The sequence below is a fragment of the Cladophialophora bantiana genome, assembly GCF_000835475.1.
Source record: "Cladophialophora bantiana CBS 173.52 unplaced genomic scaffold supercont1.13, whole genome shotgun sequence".
Lineage (NCBI taxonomy): Eukaryota > Fungi > Ascomycota > Eurotiomycetes > Chaetothyriales > Herpotrichiellaceae > Cladophialophora > Cladophialophora bantiana.
This window is the reverse complement of record NW_015971587.1, coordinates 593,892-612,964: the sequence shown is the minus strand read 5'-3', so window position 1 is coordinate 612,964 and position 19,073 is coordinate 593,892. Positions and strand designations below refer to the sequence as shown.

At 52.5% G+C, this 19,073-nt stretch overlaps 5 protein-coding genes across 5 annotated transcripts; 3 read left to right on the top strand and 2 right to left on the bottom strand.

Moving 5' to 3' along the window:
• Positions 1 to 221: 221 nt before the first annotated feature.
• Positions 222 to 2,393, bottom strand: Z519_08574 (uncharacterized protein; the record flags this gene model as incomplete). Its single annotated transcript, XM_016766302.1, has 1 exon — positions 222 to 2,393. The coding sequence occupies one exon, from the start codon at positions 2,391 to 2,393 to the stop codon at positions 222 to 224; it is 2,172 nt and encodes a 723-aa protein (XP_016617460.1).
• Positions 2,394 to 2,815: 422 nt separating this feature from the next.
• Z519_08573 (uncharacterized protein) lies at positions 2,816 to 8,197 on the top strand (the record flags this gene model as incomplete). The annotated part of the gene is made up of 1 exon (XM_016766301.1): positions 2,816 to 8,197. One exon carries the CDS (start codon positions 2,816 to 2,818, stop codon positions 8,195 to 8,197), a length of 5,382 nt encoding a protein of 1,793 aa, XP_016617459.1.
• A 1,730-nt stretch (positions 8,198 to 9,927) lies between these two features.
• Positions 9,928 to 11,616, top strand: Z519_08572 (uncharacterized protein; the record flags this gene model as incomplete). Its single annotated transcript, XM_016766300.1, has 1 exon — positions 9,928 to 11,616. The coding sequence occupies one exon, from the start codon at positions 9,928 to 9,930 to the stop codon at positions 11,614 to 11,616; it is 1,689 nt and encodes a 562-aa protein (XP_016617458.1).
• Positions 11,617 to 12,567: 951 nt separating this feature from the next.
• On the bottom strand, positions 12,568 to 15,822 carry Z519_08571 (uncharacterized protein; the record flags this gene model as incomplete). Its single annotated transcript, XM_016766299.1, has 1 exon — positions 12,568 to 15,822. The coding sequence occupies one exon, from the start codon at positions 15,820 to 15,822 to the stop codon at positions 12,568 to 12,570; it is 3,255 nt and encodes a 1,084-aa protein (XP_016617457.1).
• A 483-nt stretch (positions 15,823 to 16,305) lies between these two features.
• Z519_08570 (uncharacterized protein) lies at positions 16,306 to 18,069 on the top strand (the record flags this gene model as incomplete). Its single annotated transcript, XM_016766298.1, has 1 exon — positions 16,306 to 18,069. The coding sequence occupies one exon, from the start codon at positions 16,306 to 16,308 to the stop codon at positions 18,067 to 18,069; it is 1,764 nt and encodes a 587-aa protein (XP_016617456.1).
• Positions 18,070 to 19,073: the final 1,004 nt, after the last annotated feature.

Genomic DNA, 19,073 nt, shown 5'->3' with positions numbered 1-19,073 from the left:
TCTCCAAAAAGAAACTATGTAATTTATGCCAGATTTATTCTTCTTCCATTCCCATCCTGAGGCGAACGTGTACACACGTGCTCAAGCCCAAGAACAACGGGTAACTTCAGACTCGCACACAGATCGATTAGTATCCTCACCTTGGCCTCGGCCCTTTTTTTACTCCGTTGATCTTTTGACCCTTTGCCCTGCCTGTGGTCCTACTTATCCTACCAACCTAATTAGGCCTTGTCCTCATCGTCATCAAAACCTGGCCTAACAGTGGCCCATCCACTCTGATTCCTCCTCCCGTCTCGCTCTGTATTCAGCCTCAGCGCCCTCGCCTTGCTCGGATCATCCTCGAACCAGCATCTCGCCTTGTAGTCGTCTGCGACAGTGATTAATTGGCCATTGTGATGAACCCAGGCTACCGCAGTGACTTCCTTCGTATGCCCGTTGATGAGAGGGGTGCCTGTATAGTAAATTGGACATTGGCCTTCCATTTGGACGTCTTGAAACGAGGTTGACGCCGATAAGGAATTGGAGAGCATGTTGACCGATGAGGCCCGTTGAGGGAGACGAGGTCGTGAGCGCAAGGAGGGTTTGGAGTGGGAGACGACTGGGGGACAACGCCGTGCGGCTTTAGTTAGATAACGCTCGTCAGTAGGGAATATCACCGCACAATCCTCGCCTGAACCAGCAGCCAGTATTTCAGTGTTCTCGCTTGTCTTGCGGCGGAGGGCGAGCTTGTCGTAGAAAGAACCCAGACGCAGTGAGGGATCGCGGAAGCCGTACAACGGACCTAGTCCTTGCCCAGCGGTGCGAGAAGCTCGAGACGGTTGACTTGATGCCAATGACATCTCCGGACATCCGCCGAGCACGAGATGAGCGGTCGAATAGGCATAGATGGTATTGTCTCGACAGAGAGTATACAGCCTGGAGCCGTCGGTGTTCATGACCATGGACGTCACGCCGAAGGGTCGTAGGGCTTCATGGCTGTTTGGTTCCAGAGTTGCGGAAACAGGGGTAGGTCTGCCAGATCGCTGTTTGTATGATGCCCGCATGTCCCATATTTTGATAATGGCGTTGTGTTCCGAAGCTGTCGCAAGCATATGTGGACGAGTGTCGCTAATGAAAGCACAGGTGGTGACCGCAAAATCAACCTTGGAGGACAGTCCCGCAACTTGACGCTTACCATTCACGAGTTTGAGCTTATCCCAAGACGTGTGCGCATCCCGTATCTCCACTTGAGCGTTGACTTCTCTGCTGTTATTAAGGAGGTGAGGTGCGCGTACGAGAGGTTGGATATCCAATATTCCTTGCTGGGCACACCGGAGATCCCACAGACGGACGCTGCCATCCCGGGAGCAGGTTGCCAGGACGTGATTCCCCGAGCCTGGCTGCCATTGCACGCGTTTTATGGAGCCCATATGACCGATCAACGTATGGGTGGCCATCAGCGTGTCCATGTCGATGATTCGACAAGATTGGTCTCCGGACGCCGTTGCGAGGAATTTATCGTCGTATGAAAACTCCATGTCCATTATCGCATTGTCATGAGGATACATGAAGTATTGAATCTGCAGACTACCGGGATCATCTGAGGACCGTTCCGAAGCTCGGTATACTTCGACCAGGCCATCTTCATTTCCGATGGCGACAGATTGTTGATGGTTGAAACTGGCAGTACAGAATGGTAGAGCTCGAGGTCGGATATTGATGGAGGTATCGTTGAAGAAGTCTTCTGGCAGACTGTAGAAATTCGAGGTTTCATGCTGCCATAGATTGCTGTCGTTACCAAAAGAAATCTCTTTTCTTCTCCCGAGGTGTCGTGATAATAACCCCGCTGAGGTGCTTATAGATTGGTAGCGAGTTACCCTCGGAGGATATTGCAGCAAAGGCGACAATTCTTCTTCTTCATCCTCGTCATCCGTCTCTGAATAAAGAGCATCGTCATCCTTGGCATCTGGCATCGCTCCTTCTCCTGCAGGAGATTCCTGGCTGCTGGGAAATCCATAATTAACCTTGATTGGCGAAGACGGAATCGATGGTATTGACGTGAAGGAGAGCTTCCGCTTCTTTGACGGAGGTTGACTATGTTCGCCCGTACAGACTTCTAAGGACTGTTTGGCTCCTGACCGACTGTTGAGATTGACGGCAGAAAGTTCTCGCAAGGCTTTCCTAGAGGTTCGAACGGAGCGCTTTACGTTCTGGGGTCTTGGGGTAAAAAATCGAGTAAAGCGGTTTGGAGTAATGGAAGGGTTCTTCTTAATTCGACTACTTCGGCGAGGACTCCTGTTCTCATTGGGGGCAACAGCAAATGTGACAGTCTCCGATCGGACATTTCTCTCTGGTGTATGGTCCATAGAAGAAGGTCCAAGAGGAGACTCCAGGGATGATACTCGGGTCGCCATTGTGCTCAAACTCGGGAGCAGATAGCCACTGTGAAGAGTCGGATTGGGAGAGAGGAAGGGGTTGGGTGGCAATTGGGAAGAAGGACGGAGACCCGAGGAATCTCGAGGCTGGAAGAGGTTCGCGACGCCATCGACCTCGACGCGTAGCAGCAACGCCTGGAGCGCGTCTCTAATTGAGCCACGAAGGGAAGGTCAGCCGACCCGAGCCCGGAGAAAATTTCTCCGCACTACCAAGTCAAGAGCTTTGATTGGTGGAACGGATCTCTTCCCAGACTGCGTTCGGCGTCCCAAAAAAATTTCCCCATGTTCACACACAACTAGGCCAACAGGCAAAGATCACGCACCAGGACGAATTCAAGCCCTGTTGGATTGCGGCATACCTCACCGTAATGTTCTAAGACATTCCTTTTGCCTCAATCAACATGCCTTCTGCAAAGCGAAAATCCGAAGATGCGGCGACGAAGCATCCAAATAAACGGCCAAAGTCGAGTTCCAATTCGAAGAGCGGAACTGCCACCGCTGAACAGGAACAGACCAAAAGTCCAAAACCAAAACCAGCCTCTGTTCTTACCAAAGAACAACCTGCATTTCCTCGAGGTGGTGCTAGTCTGCTAACTCCTCTAGAGCGTAAGCAAATTCGAGCAAGGGTAGCCCAAGATGCGGATGCAGAACAGAAACCTTCGCAGGAACTCTTTGGAGGCCGGGACACCAGGGCGGATGTTGACACCGACGAGGGCAATGATTCCGAAGTGAATTTGTCGGCGAAGAAACGGGAAAAGAGACAACGAAAAGCTAAGAAGTTGTCTGCGTCCTCTGCAACTGCTACAAACACCGACGTTCAAATCGGAGGTCTCAGCCATAAGCGGATAACCACCGACTCTCTTATTTTGGGTCAGATCACATCTATAAGCGCAAGAACGCTGACCGTCGCCTTGCCGAACAACCTTGTGGGTTATGTGCCTCTGACTGCAATCTCGCCGCAGCTGAGTGGGAAAATACAAGGTCTTCTCGACCAAAATGACGAAGAAGACAATGACAGCGAAAACGAGCGAGATGAAGAGCAAGACATCGCTTTGCCGGGTTATTTCCACGTTCATCAGTACCTGCGAGTCGCAGTGACCTCCACGGAGCAAGATAGGCGAGGAATGAAATCTGCCGCACGAAAACGAATCGAGTTGTCAGTTGAGCCAGCGTTGACCAATCTAGGCTTGGGCCGGTCGAGTCTCGTGGCTGGAGCCGTCGTTCAAGTATCTGTGTGCAGTGTCGAAGACCACGGGCTAGTGGTTGATCTTGCACTAGAAGACAGCAAGGTGCACGGGTTCATCCCCAAAAAACAATTGCCCAGGGAATGTTCCTTGTCGACTATTAAAGTTGGCGCTGTTCTTCTGTGCCACGTCCTCGAAACGAGCCCCACCAATAAAGTGGTGAAGCTCTCAGCTGACCTCTCCAAAGTACCAGCCTTGAAGACCGCTCCTTCTGTGGATACTTTTCTCCCTGGAACCAAAGCAGAGATTTTGATCAACAATGTCACAGACGCTGGATTGTCAGGAAAGGTCATGGGCATGTTAGACGTCACGGCCGACATTGTTCACTCGGGCTCATTTAAGGACCGACAGGCGTTTCTTGCCAGATATGCAGTCGGCAACAAGATTACGGGTCGACTTATCTGCAACTTTCCCCTTTCAGAAGTGAAGAAGCTGGGATTCTCTGTTCTCGACAATCTCATCGATTTAGACGACAACCACGATGCTGCCGATGAGGAAAGCGCCAAGTTGACGTTATCTTCCACCATCGAGTCAGCGTCCGTCATTCGAGTTGAGCCAGGACTGGGCGTTTACCTGCAGCTAGACCAGGTTAATATAGGTTTTGCTCACGTGTCTCGTCTCTCGGACAAGAAGCTGGATACGATCTCCGAAGGCAGCGGCCAGTTCAAGCATGGATCCGAACACAAGGTTCGATTGCTTGAATACAACCCAGTCGACAACCTCTACATATTGTCTGCTCAAAAGAGCGTGATTGAACGACCGTTTCTCAGATTCGACGACGTGCCGCTTGGTGCGGTCGTCGAAGGAACGATTGAGAAGTTGCTAGTCGGTCCAAGTGGAGTTCAAGGCTTACTGGTCACGATTGGAGAGGGCCTGAGCGGTCTCGTGCCACAGATACACATGTCTGACGTTGATCTGAAACATCCAGAGAAGAAATTCAGGGAGGGCCAGACCGTCACTGCTCGAGTCCTGTCCACTGATCCTATCAGGCGGCGCCTGAAACTCACTCTGAAGAAGGCTTTAGTGAACAATGATCAGAAACCATGGCTCCGCTTTGAAGATATTGAGACTGGTGATTCCACAGTAGGTACACTGACCAAGGTTGACCGCCTTGGTGCAGTTGTCCGGTTCTATGGCCCAGTCAGGGGATTTCTTCCTGTGTCTGAGATGAGCGAAGCATATATCAAAGATGCCACGGAGCATTTCCGGGTCGGTCAGGTTGTCTCAGTAAACGCAATCAGCGTCAACGCCCCCGAAAAGCGCTTGACAGTATCCTGCAGAAGTATCAATGCACCCAACTCCACGATCGAAAGCACCCTTGCAGCATTGCAACCAGGCACTTTCACCGGTGGTATTGTCTTTGAAAAATCTCTGAACGACGTTTTATTGCGCTTGGACGGATCCGACGCTATTGCACGATTGACCCTAGATCATATCGCCGATGGCTCTCTCCGAAAACGAGAATCTGCACTCAGCAAAGTTCGAGTGGGTCAGAGGTTGGAAAATTTGCTCATATTGCAAGTCCTAGCAAAGAGGAGACTGGTCTTGATCTCTAACAAACAGAGTTTGGTACAGGCTGCACAAAATGGCACTCTGCTCAAAGGATACGAACAGCTTCGACCCAATGCGGTCGTGACCGGCTACGTGACGAATATCACAGAGAATGGCGTGTTTGTGGGCTTTGCTGGTGGCATAACCGGGCTAATGACCACAGCTCAAGTACCTGTCGAGACTGAGAACGAGCCAGACTTTGGGATGACCAAATTCCAGCCCGTAACCGCTAGAGTCCTCTCTATTGATTACAAGGGTGCGACACCTCGATTTTGGCTGACAACCCGAGAGGTTCTCCCTACCGATGGCGACATAACGAGCAAAACTGAGCTTCCTCTGGACTTCCCAAAACTCATCAATCCGGTGGACGCGAGCCTTGAAACGCTTAATGATTTATTCATTGGGAAAGTCACGAAAGCAAGGATCATCTCGGTCAAGGAAACGCAGATCAATGTCGAACTGGCCAAAGATATGCAAGGGCGTATCGACGTGTCGGAAGTATTTGACGACTGGAAGGATATCAAAGACCGGAAGAAGCCATTGAAGCAATTCTCTCCGAAGCAAGAACTTCCTGTCCGAGTTCTTGGGGCGCACGACACGAGAAACCATAGGTTTCTGCCGCTAACACATCGAAAAGGGAAAAATACAGTGCTCGAACTCACGTGTAAACCAAGCTCAGTCTCAGGACCAGAGCAAGCCAGATTAACATTGCAAGATATGGCAGTGGGATCATCCTGGCTTGCCTTCATCAACAACATTTCCGACGACCGCGTATGGGTCAATATTTCGCCAACTATTCGTGGAAGAATTCGGGCCATCGACCTCTCGGATGATCTGTCACTTGCTGCAAATGTGCCTCGCAACTTTCCTCTTGGCTCTGCTCTACGGGTCCGGGTTCTCAGCTTGGACGCCGAGAAGGGGCATCTGGATCTAACCGGGCGCTCAGATGGCACTGCGAGCTCTTTGACATTCACAAATATTTCTACGGGACTTGTGCTTCCCGGTCGGGTGACGAAGGCTACCGACCACAACATCATCGTCCAGCTCAGTGACCAGGTTGTTGGTGTTGTTGACTTGATTGACATGGCGGACGACTACAGTGAAGCGAACCCTGCGAGGTACCAGAAAAACGATATTCTTCGGGTCTGCGTGCTCAGAGTGGATGCTCCCAACAAGAAGGTCAATCTGTCAACTCGACCTTCGAAAGTCCTCAGCTCTTCAATGGGGGTTACCGACCGAGAGATCACCTCACTCGATCAATTAGCCGTCAATGACATCGTCCGTGGATTTATTTGTAATGTGGCCGACAAAGGGGTTTTCGTGACTCTGGGTCATGGCATCACAGCGTTTGTGCGGGTTAGTAACTTGTCGGACAGCTATCTGAAGGAGTGGAAAGATCACTTCCAGCGTGATCAGCTTGTGAAAGGGAGGGTCACTATGGCCGACAAGGCTTCTGGTCACGTCCAGATTAGCTTGAAGGAATCGGCACTGAACCCTGACTACAAAGCGCCGCTTACGTTCAATGACTTGAAGGTGGGAGATATTGTGACCGCCAAAGTTGTCAAGATCGAGCCTTTTGGGGTTTTCATACTTGTGGATAATTCCGAGAACGTACGTGGCCTCTGTCACCGAAGTGAGATTGCCGAGCAACCAGTCGAAGATGTCAGCAAGCTGTTCAACGAGGGGGACAAAGTCAAGGCCAAGGTGTTGAAGATCGATTTGACGCGGCGTCGCATCAATTTTGGCATGAAGGCATCATACTTCGGCGATACTACTGGAGAGAATGCAGAAAGTGATTCCCCATTTGAGGATGACGTCGAGGACGGTGGCGCGCATCTCGACCAGGAAGATGAAAGCTCGGACGACGATATGGAAGCACTATTCCGGGATGATGACGAACAAGATTCGGAAGCAGGTGCAGAGGACGTTGAAATAAGGCCCGAAGAGGATGCCCACGAGTCAGAAGACCGCCGGGACGCCCCAAGCCCGTCCTATAGTAGCGGTCTCTCCGTGGGTGGTTTTGACTGGTACGGCATCTCCGAAGCCACGGGAAACAAACGAGCGGCTGAAGCATCCGATTCGGAAGGCGAAGACACAACCAAAGCACCCAAAAAAAGGAAGAAGCGAGGCGCCATCCAAGTCGACCGAACGGCAGACCTAGATGTCAACGGGCCTCAATCCGTGGACGACTTTGAGCGGTTACTTCTAAGCGAGCCCGATTCTTCCCTCCTCTGGCTCCAATATATGGCCTTTCATCTTGACCTTGGCGACACCGATCAGGCGCGGCAGATCGGCGAGCGCGCATTGAAAGCCATCGGCCTCGGCCAAGAAGAAGAAAAACTGAACGTCTGGGTGGCACTGCTGAATCTGGAAAACGCCTATGGAGACGACGAAAGCATTGAGGACATGTTCAAACGGGCGTGCGAGTACAACGATCCGCAAGAAATTTACTCCCGGTTGACGAGCATCTACATTCAATCAGGAAAACTTGAGAAAGCTGACGACATGTTTCAGCGAATGCTGAAGAAATTCACGCAGGATCCTAAGATGTGGGTGAACTATGCGCATTTCTTATTCGACACGGTGGGTGATGCAGAGAAAGGGCGGGCACTTCTTCCGCGAGCACTCCAGACGCTGCCTCGATTTACACACTTTGACATTACGTTGAAATTCGCACAGCTTGAATTCAAATCTTCTCATGGGCTGGCGGAGAGGGGACGAACCATCTTTGAGGGGTTGATCAGTTCCTTCCCCAAGAGGGTGGATCTGTTCAACGTGCTCCTTGACTTGGAGCTCAAGCTGGGAGGCGAAAATAAAGAGCAGGTACGAGGGCTGTTTCAGCGGATATTTGGTGGCAAGTTGAAGCCCAAGCAAGCCAAATACTTCTTCAAACGGTGGATGGAGTTTGAGGAGAAGGAAGGAGATGAAAGACGGGTCGAGGAGGTCAAAGCCCAGGCAGCCAACTGGATCCGGGATGCCGGCAAGTAGGTCGCAAGGAGAAAATCGGATCTGGTTCATTCGGTCTGCTCCGACACCGATCTTGTAGAATCGAAATAAAGAAACCTGGAATAGAGCAGGAGGCCAATGGATGTACCTACGGAGTGTAACGCTTTGTTGTGGATTCTTCTTGCTGCAAGGAAAAATGAGATCATGGCACAGACTGTGGAGTCAATGTGGACATCGATGACGGTAATCACCGAGTATTACTTCCTCTTCTTCTTCCAGATCTTTTTCCTTCCCCCGTGGTGCCAGTGGTAAAAAATTCTCCTGGTGCCCGGCCAGCTGCCGCAAGAAGTAAGAATTAGCCAAGAGGAATTGCGTGAGGCCCAATCGCCTGTTCGAGACGGATCCATCGCTCTGGGCTTTGCTGAGAGCATGAAATCACATTCGTTTGCTCTGAGGCCCCGTCGGAAAAGGGAGCAAATGGGGATCGAGCTTGTGGTGTGGATATTGTTACTCGATTGCAAAAAAAAAAGAAGAGTGCGACAGACACCAAGCGACAGTGGAACGAGGAAATCCCTTTCTTTCTCTTCTTTTTCTCTCGTAACATTTATCAAGTAATGGATGAGTGAATGATGAGTTCCGTGAGCGATGCATGGGGGACTATGCAAGCAGGTGGACAAGAGGGCTAAACTTAGCGACGGCCCTTTTTCTTCACAATCAGAGCCGAGGGGCCCTTCTCCCGATCCGAAGAAATGTTTTGGATGAATAATAACAAAATATAAGAAGCAAAGATGACTCTGGGATGTGGTTGCCTGGAGAGGCAGGTGAGGAAACGACCTGGCAGACCTGAAGCTGAAGGGGACGAGGAAGAGAAGAAAGTTCGCAGGCGCCATGCATGATTCCCCGGGTCGGGTGCCAGGGTGGCTGCTGTTGCTCCAGGTGGGATGGTCCCCGTGTTATTGGTGCCACAGGCCGCGTGGTTGTTCCGACCCAGCTTCGCCAGGCATCTGGCCGCTAAGAACAGCCTTAAACCAGCCTGAGCGACCCTGGACACCCCCTTAAGTTTCCTTAACCAGTCGCCCCGATGGCTTCTGTGGGTCCCCCTTGCACCCCCATCGTCATCATCACCACCCACATCATCATCATCCCACGACCTCCCACTGGGTGCCAGCTGCAAAGTACTGAGTACCTCCCAAGGACGAGCAACTACGAGGTACCAACTGGTGCTTGGGGCCTTGGGCATGGTTGCCGGTACCCGCGAAGGGCAGGCTGCGCTTATGGCTGCAGGCTAGTTTCCGGAAGAGGCTGCTATTCCCATTTCCCAGCCAATCGTGCTCGCTTGATATGCCTGTTCGTCTCTTATCTTCAGCCAGCACACAACCTTTCGTTCTCTGGCTCTCTCACCACCGCCAGCAGCCCAAACAACAACCCATCCTGTCCATCCATCCACCAAGAATCCATCCGCTGAAACCGCATTCCCCTACCTAGAGTCCCAGACTGTGCAGGGCTGTATCATCATGCCATCCTTCTTGTCTTCCTCTCAGCTTCTTTTACTCTCACCTACCAGTATATCCTCTTACTGCTTCACTCCCAACTACCTCTCTACACTAACCCCTGGTTCAGCCTTGCCTGGTCCACCCTCCCCCCTAGGCTGCTCCGGCATGCCCCCCCCCCCCCCCCGAAACCGATTTTCTCGTCCATCCATATTCCTGATCAACATTTTATTCCTCCTTTCAGGTCTCTCCTCGTTAGATTAAGGTGTTAACGTGGCCATGATGATGGTGCCCAGGGCCTTTGCCCAGAACCCGCTGGCGCAGAGGCAACAGCATATCGACTTCAATGAGAAAGAGAAGGACAGGTTATCGCCCCGAAGGCAGCCTCGAGACACGACTCCTCGACCACCTCCTCCCCGTTCGGCTCTTTCCCAAGGTCTTTCCCAAGAGCCAGCCGATTCCCCCTACAGACCTTTGTCGGACCCCGTCAAGATTCCGCCGCGGACGACAGAGAAACGGACTCCCGTCCCGCCTCGACAGCCGGTACCTTCGTCTCTACAACCTTCCAGATATCTCTCCCCCTCAACCGCTGGGTCGCAGTCACTGGAAATACCGAAAAGGAAACACTCGGCCCAAGACATTCTGACATCGACCACTATCCCCGTCCGACGAAAGCCCAAGCAAAGACCCAGTCAGCGCCTGCCGAACTGTGACTATGTCGCCGATTTCAGCAAACTCTTGAGGGATGACGTCCCGCCCAGCAATGATGGGAGTCTGTCAGGAAGTTGGACGAACCCACAATTCGAGGGACTATTTGGCAATATTGACGGCCTCGTCGAGGGGCAGATGATCGTGGGGGGCGAAAGTCTGGATCCTGGGATCCTATCACCCAGATCGCTCTCGACCGAGTCAATGCCTTCTCTTTCGTCACCGGACGACTTCAGCAGTCTTTCTCCCGCCACTATCAGGTCTCCTTCCGATCATCGATTGCGGCAGATGGCCAGTTCCGAGGACTGCAGCAATGAGCACCCCCTCCTGCCTACGGACGAGGATGAGCATTTCAGTGGCACCTCGACGCCCGAACTTACCATCTCATCCCCGGTAAGGATGAGACGGAGGCCAATCATCCCTGATAAAAGACCGAGCTCGTTCAAGTCCAGTCTGACGGCGTCTCTGAAAGCGCTCAAATCCGCCGCTCAAACCGTGTCCGATTTAGCCAGCAACCCACCGCCGATGCAACCAGATGACTTCTTAACGAGGTCTGTCTTCGAATTCAGGCCCTCGCTGACCGACGACCGACGTCCTCCCCCATCAAGTGAGCCTCCTTCGGCGGCGCTAAGAAGGTATCTGAACCCGCGCACCTTTGTCCCCCCCGACTCTCCCGCCCAACTCCATTTCTGGGTCGACGAAAAACCCTCCCCGCCTTCGCCGTCCAGTCGAGACGCCCGGTCGAGACTCAAGATCAAGAAGAAATATCGAAATCAGAGATCCCTTTCTCCTCCTGTCAACGAGAGTGCCCCATTTGCGCCCTCCAAGAGTGCCGTCTCTCAACTTCCCCCCGTCGTCCAGCTCGCGACATGCATCCCTTCGGCCATCCGCACCACGAACGCTTCCAGTCCCCCCACCTGGCTCGAACCGGACGGCACACCAAGCAACAAATTCCGCGCAGCACAGACACTGTGGGCCGATCCCGAGAACGGCATCGAAGAAGGTCAGCCGCGACCGCGTGAGCCGCGCGAGAATCGGGATTTCTTGCGAGTTTTTGTGTGTGAGATGAACATGCGCAAGAGTGGGAAGTTGAGCGAGGATGCGGTGGGCCACGCCAAGTTGTGGTTGCCGCCCGTTGATGAGGGGCCGAAGGGCAAAGACAAGGGGACTAATGAGGTGGAGGGGAACAAGGTTGAAAGAGGAAAGAGAAGGGAGACAGGCGCGAGTGAAAGGTGGACAAGTTGGTCGATTGAAGATTTGTAACATTTGGCAGATGGATTATTCGGAGGTCTGCTTCTCAGCTGACGGCTGTCTCGAGCATAGAATTGGCAAACAAGGGACACAGAACATGGTCCTAGAAGGACCACCTTTACGAATGACGACCGCAAGCGATGAATTCGGGCTGTAAGATGGTGACATGAATAGGGGCGCTTCGGGCCCAACGCCCTCGGGGACGTTGGCAAAAGAACGTGTACAATACGAATACTCCATTGATGTTGTTTCTAAATTAAAAGACTAGATTGTTTCACCCCCGAAGCGATTCGCAAAGTGTGGGTGAGAAGATCACGGCGAGCGAAAAGGAAAAAGGGCAGAGGGCACAACTTAACCGCCGTTCAATGTGTCCGCGTTAAGACAAGGCAAAAGGCGACGCGTTTTCGACCAGTCGCTTTGGTAGGAGCCCAATCCTATTCTGCCCTGTCCTGTCCTATTTAGTTGAGATCATCGGCCGGCGGAATGAGGAGGAAGAAGAAACCGCCCATTCTACCTAGGTTTCTTTCTCGAGTGATAGATGGTAGATTTGCTCTCCCCCCTGTACGACGTACTCCGTACATACTTGATAATGTTCCTTTCTTTCTTTTTTTTTTGGCCTTGGCTCGCTGGGCGAGAGAGGCAGAATAAATGATATAGATGCGTACCTACGGTAGGCATAGAGGGGGAGGGCCTCTGGAGATTCATGAGGATCTCTGGGGGTGGAACAAGGACACAAGAAACCTGTTCATTCCAATTTCCCTTTCGCTGTATTGACGGGCAGGGGGCAATCACTTACCACATTTTTGAGGAGAATTGGGGTCTTGATTCGACCTCAAACGCAATGGCGCAGACCGGCCATCCGTGTGTAGATAGACGCGCGGATTCCAAGGTCCTCCTTCAAGGTTTGTCGACAGCCTTCGCCGAAGTCCTGGGTCACATACATACATAGATAGCCTCATACATCTAGCGAGCGATGTATGCCTCCTCGTCAAGTCTCGTGCCTTCCTTCCAACAAGCCTCGATCCACTCGCGCGCCACGATTCGCGGAATCTTCCTCGTTTCCCACCGCGAGACCTGTCTCCTCAAATCCGCGAGGTTCGAGATAGAAGGGTGGGCGATGATGTGGGTGATTGTCCTTCGAAGATCGGAGGGGATCGATGAGAGGGTGGTGTACCTGCGCGGGAGGACGGTGGCGCTCGCGAACCGCGCAAGAGCTTGGGAAGATGCCGTCGCCGTCGTGGGAGTGAATGTAGTTTCTGTGTCGAGGCGGAAAGGTTGCACTTCGTCCTTCTGCACCACGGGTCCAGGCTGATCAAAGAAAAGCACCAGTCCATGGAACATAAAGCCTTTCATGTTGAGGAACTCGACTCCAAAGAGATCCGGGACCCTCTCTTTTTCCTCTTCTTCAATGTCGACGATGCCCATCTTTGCCATAATCTCTTTGAGCTCCTCCTCGCTTACATCCCTTGCAAAACTGTCCCCATATTCATCCACACTATCCTCGTAACGCCCTCGCATCTTGTCGGGTGCGAAATAGAGGTGGCGTTCGGGCTCAAATGGAACGACCATCTCTTCTGCATATCCTCTAGAGAAATCTCGCTTTGCTTGGTCAATGCAGTCAAAGATCCAGGTCGGCTTGACGATTTCCTGGTCCCCGCGCTTTTCGAGGGATGCGACTTTGACTGTTCTCCGCGAAGCAATACATATTACGGTTTCGTGGTCTTGAGAGGTTGGAGTTGCTGTTTGGATGATTTTGCCGCCGTTCGCCTTGACCAACGCTTCCAGCTCAAGCTTCGTCTTCTTTTGATCTCCGGGGAGAGAGGATTCCGTCATGATGTAAAACGTCAATCCTTCAAAGACCGTACCCTGCGGTCCCTCTGGCAACTTGACACTATTCACGTCTCTGGCATTGTATCCAGCCACCGTAAGCGGTTTCTTCCGACTCGCATATCCACCAGCGCGGGCTTTGCGTTTTTCTTTGCGCTGCTGGTCAACCCTCATTGCCTTTTCTTTCTCCTTGTCCTCGGCCATGACTTGTAAATCTTCAAACTCATTGACCGAGAGGGCGGTCTTCCAATCCTTGTCCCTCCTCAGTCTCATGAACCGAGGAAATCGCAACGTCTTCCCGAAGCCGTAATCTTCACTGGCTGTAACTTGCGCAGCCTTCACCTGCACAACGAGCGAGTCGGAAGGCTTGATCCACATGTCTGGCCTCTCCTTGAGCAAGCTTAAGTTGCCCATGTCGATATAGTCTTTTGCAGACGGCCGACGAGAATCCCAGGGATGCCATTTCCCGTCTGTGGCGTGGCGAATCGTGGCGTAGTCGTTGGCTGTCATGCCGCCGCCGACTTTGAAGAAGGAAATAAAGTTCTCCACGGGGCCTTCGTGTTCGGACGGTTCAGCTCCGGGTTCTGCCTGTGGTTGCGATTGAGATTGAGTCTGCTGTCGTTGCGAGGACTGACTCTGGCTTTGGCTTTGGGCAAGGGCCTGTTGACGCCATCGCTGACTTTGGCTTTGGCTTTGACTTTGAGACTGGCTCGCCATTCGCACCGCCTTGTTTGAGGCCCGCAGACCGCAGAGAAAGCTGGACAGGCTTCCGCCACGTCTCCCCGAACCATAGAACCCCCCGATGATAAGACAGTCGAGCTCCTCTCCAAATCCGTCCATATACTCTGGCTTTACTTTCTGCCAGTCGCCGGAACGATCGTCTAAACGGTACATAGATCTTGGATTCTTGAGTACCAAACCTTCAGAAGCTTCGGCCACGACTTTGCGGAGCAAGTCTTCAACATCTTCCACTTCCGTTGCTACAGTGTATTCATGGATCTCGAAGCGCTCGAGTTCACTCCTCACACTGGCGGCTAACGCTTTGCGGCGATCTCGTAAGGTATAGCGAGTCAGAGGCTGGTCGTTCAGTAGAAGGATGTCGAAGATCCGGAATACAGGACGGTGGCCCTGCGCGAAAGGGTTTCGTTGTTCAGCTAGTGCAGCAGTCTTCAGCGTTCCAAATGGCACTGGTGCTTTTTCATTGGGATCCCAAGTTATCATCTCGCCATCGAGGATGATGTTTTCTACACCATCTACAAAGCAATTTTGGATATGCGGGGTGAGCGCCCCATTGGGGTCCTGAAAACCGCTGCCGTACAAATAGGTGTAGTCTTTGGCTTTTCGGGACCAGAATTGGAAGCGTTTCCCACCCGGATGGCCCTCATCGGTGACCATATGCATCTGTATGCGTTCGCCGTCTAGCTTCTCCTCAATCCAGAATTCAGGGTCTTCAGGCGTTGGTCTTAGGGCCTCCACAACCTTCTTGAGAGATTCTTGCTTGAACTGGGCCAGCATAGGTTGGAAACACTGCATCAGCATGACTCCCGCCTCCTCATCTTGGAGACGGATTTCGGGGCTGTAGAGTTCCCAGCACACCCTTCGCAGGTTGCTCGAAACATTGAAGAGGCTTTCTGCGTCAGGGTGCCAGAGGTGGAAAAAGGTCTTCTCGGTGGCGCCCACTTTCATCTGTTTTAGAATTACACGAATCAACCACATCAACTCTTCAGCGTTCATGCGTTTATAGAACTCGGCCAAGATCGGAAGCTGATTCTCCTCCCTCGGAGCGGCTGACAACTTGTCCAAGAGTTCATTGACTTCCTCAATAGTCATGTCTCCAACTTCCACCCTCATTGGTCGCTTGGAAAGGGCCTCGTAACAGCGGCCCGCAAAATCTCCTGCCATGCGCGATGCAGCTGTCTGGCCGGGCTGTTTCCAATTTAAAAGACTGTATCCATCCTCGGAGTTCTTGTCGATCTTCATGATCTTGATAAGTAGTTTGGCAATGATCTTCTCCTTGAGCCCATACACCCCGCGCTCGCGGTCCTTATCTGGGATGATAAGCCGAAAGGCAGGAAAGAAGTCAGGGCCAACCTCTTTTCGCCACCGAGCGATGTATCGTTCAATGATGGCGCGCCGCCTCTCAGACGGAGACAAATTAGACTGGCCATCTGGACCTACTTTTCTGCGGTTGACGGCAGCTGCTGTTGGCTTCTTCTGCCGATTGTCAATCAGAGGATTGAAGAGATCCTCGAAAAGAGTGTGAAAAGGAAGAGTCTTGCCGCGATTGCGAGGGCGGTTCGGATATTGCTTATCTAAATGTTTCTGGAAGTCCACACGGCTAAGTGCATCTTCATGCCTGGACTCATCGTACATGCTCTCGTCGTCAGACATGTTGAAGACTAAGCCGCCAGTCCGAATTCAAAACGGGATGGACTTATTTGCGCACTCGCATTCTCGAGTTGTAACATGGATCAAGAGCGGCATCGTCAGCCAGATGGCGAGCGGCAAGTTTGGTAAGTGGTGCTGCCTAGTGAGTAGGAAGTGAAGTCAGTCCTCACTTTGAGACGTTTGACAGGCGCGCCAAGACGCGTGATCACGTGATAAGTTTCGAGCATACGTCACGTGCCGACTCGAGGCGCAATCAGGCTTACAAGCCGACTTCTAGCTTCCCCCTTCTCCTGTTCGTTTCTATGCTTCCACTTTCTGTTCGCTTCGGCCTTCATCGTTCGCTTCGGCAGCGTGCTTTTGACCTTACTACACAGTTGGAGTTATGAGATGTGATGAATCCATTACTCAGCTCATGAGACTCGCCCCATTCGTTTGAACTTGTCCGATGCTTCGGCATCCTGCATTTGACCCGTTGTCCATGGATTGATGAGTGAGAAGCAGGCACGGCGTCCTCCTGTGGCGCCAAAGCCCTCTTTCATTCAACAATACAATGCTACCGCACCCAGAATCTCCCCTTTGCCATCACCTGCCCTTCAGGGTGCCACTTTGGCGTTTGGACCGGCCGCGGTAAAAACGCCCAATATCTCCGTCTCCGCATCACATAATCCATCTGCAGGAGCCCTGCTTGCGGCAACCACTGCCTCTATCAGGAAGCAGCAACAACAGCAGAATGAAGCCCCTTCACAAGAGTCAGCCGTCAATCCTCGGGGTCGAACATTGACAACAGAGAAGCTGCCAGTCGCAGTTTCCGACTACTCCTCATTATCGCCTCCCGAGCCTGGGCTTCGGCCTCGTCCTCCTCGATCTACATCTGCCGTTGCTGCCATTGCGGCTTCTGTAAAGACGAGCCCTGTCCGCAGGCCGGAATTGAAAAGAGATCAGGCGAGCTCGTATCTGGCGAGGCGGGATCCATCTCAGGTTCGAAGTCGGGGCATGAGTACAAGCAGCAGCAGCGAGGCTGTCCAATCACTTCAACAGAGCGCGGCGGCTCTTGCTGGGGCCAAGGCTTCGATGACAACAGCTCCTGCCCAGGTCCAGACTGCAACGGGTGACAGGCATAGAAGCGACCTTGGCTACCTTTCAAATCTGCCTCTTTCCTCCGCCCAGACCTCTTCCGCCCCGAGTCCCTCTCTTTCCGGGGCAGCGGCGGCCGCCACAGCTTCCAGGAATGCCGCGAGCCTAGAGGCGAGAAGACGGGCTCTGTCAACTTCTGAAGAGAGTAGTCCAAGCGCACCAGTCTTCCGATATCTTACTGTGTCCCCTCAATCGACCACTGGCTCATTATGGCCACGCGTCAAAGTGACTCCTCCGCCAACTGACTCGGAGAGTGACACCGGACGGTCAAAGGTCGAAGACGCCCACAAGCCTCTACCGGCGCCTGTTCCGCTGCGCGCCAACCGTGCAACAATTGTCGCACAAGAACAAACTTCCGCCCTGGATTCACGAACTGGAATGACTGCAAGTTCTCTGGCGGACGCTATGGTAGCTGGCTCCATTGCAGCCACTCACACCGGCTCTCGTGGAGCCTCTCCTGCATCAAACAAGGTTCCGCCCCCTATCCCTCGTCGGCGCTCGAAATCGGTGGGTGCTTTTGAAAGCGCAAGGCAGTTAATGCACCTTCCTGCTATGAGAAATGAAACAATCTCACAAACACCAAAGCTGAAACCGCTGCCTGTGCGGCCTATGAGGCAGACATTGCGGAATCCCTCGCCAGAACGCGATGAACCCCCAGAAGAAAAGCGTGGCCGCAGACATTGGAGGCGACATCCGAATATGCACCATGAAGGGGATCGCAGGCGGTGGAGAGACAAGGTCACGGAGCGTGAGAGGAAGCGGTATGAAGGTGTTTGGGCAGCAAACAGAGGGCTGTTACTCGATTACGACTTGGGAAAGCCGGGCTCAGGGCCGAGGAAGGACGGCACGCCTGTGACTGATTTGGTGGTGAATGTTGTGGTACGAGATATTTGGGAACGAAGCCGTCTGCCTAAAGACGTATTGGAGGAGATCTGGGACCTCGTCGCGCAGCCAGGCGCGAAGACACTGAACCGTGAGGAGTTTGTGGTGGGTCTTTGGCTCATTGATCAGAGGTTGAAGGGGAGAAAACTGCCCATTAAGGTCTCGCCGAGCGTTTGGTCGAGTGTTAGGCATCCAGAGGGTGTGAAGTTTTCCAACAAGGCCATGCGTAGATAGGTATCGTTAGAGGTATCTTTAGTCGTGTACGAATAGACACGTCAACATGCTTCGATATGAGGAGGCTGCATAGGGGCGGTAATGAGCAAGAGTGAGTCTTGGGGAGGAAGGGGGGAATATTGTAGCCTGGTACTAGCTTAGGGAGCCCCTGAGTTTCGGTAGCCTTGGTCATGATTGCAGTGGGTCGGACAGCCATAACCCTTCAACGGCCTACGCAGTAGCACTCAGAACTCCTTCCTTACACCGCAGAATATGAAGTATGTCTACACTGGAATTGCCATCAAGATTGGCGTCCATAACAGTTTGTGGAAAATGATCATCCCCCTCAAGTTTCCGACAATCACCACCTTAACCGGCGAGGTCCAGGGAGCTTGGAAGCCCGTTCTCCGCCTACGTATTACGTACGAAGGAATAGCCAGCTATCGAGGCTCGCAAAGTATGTCCTCCATAGACAGCTTGCCTTGACGGCTTCACTACCAGTTGCAGCTGCAGTGCAGTTGGGTCGAGTCGGGTCGGTCGGTCCGGTGCTTCGCTAAGTGCCTAGGTGCCCACCGTGACCTGCGCCAGATACAACAGCGGCGGCGGTGAGAAAGAGTGTCGGTGTCGGTGTCGGTGGCACTGCACACCACACACAGGACATAAAACGGAGAAAGGGTGAAACGGAGCCATGTGTACTGGACCGGTCCGCGGAGGACTGTGTATCAGTGTGCTCTACCCAGGCGCTAATTACTCGTCTCTCCACACCGATTGATCGCCAGGAGATCTGTTTTCAAAAGGGGCTTCTTTGAGGATCTTTGGGTGATCTTCGAGGATCTCTGGTCTGATGCAATATTTGTGTAATTGAAAAAAAAAAAACGGTTTTTTTTGTTTTCAAAGATTGGTGAGTGACATCTGGATTAAAAGTACAACGAAATCTCAGATCTCTCAAATAGCGGAGAAATGGGACAGCGGGTTATTGCTAGTATTGGAATGTTTTACATTGGATCGCAGATCTCAGTAGTAAT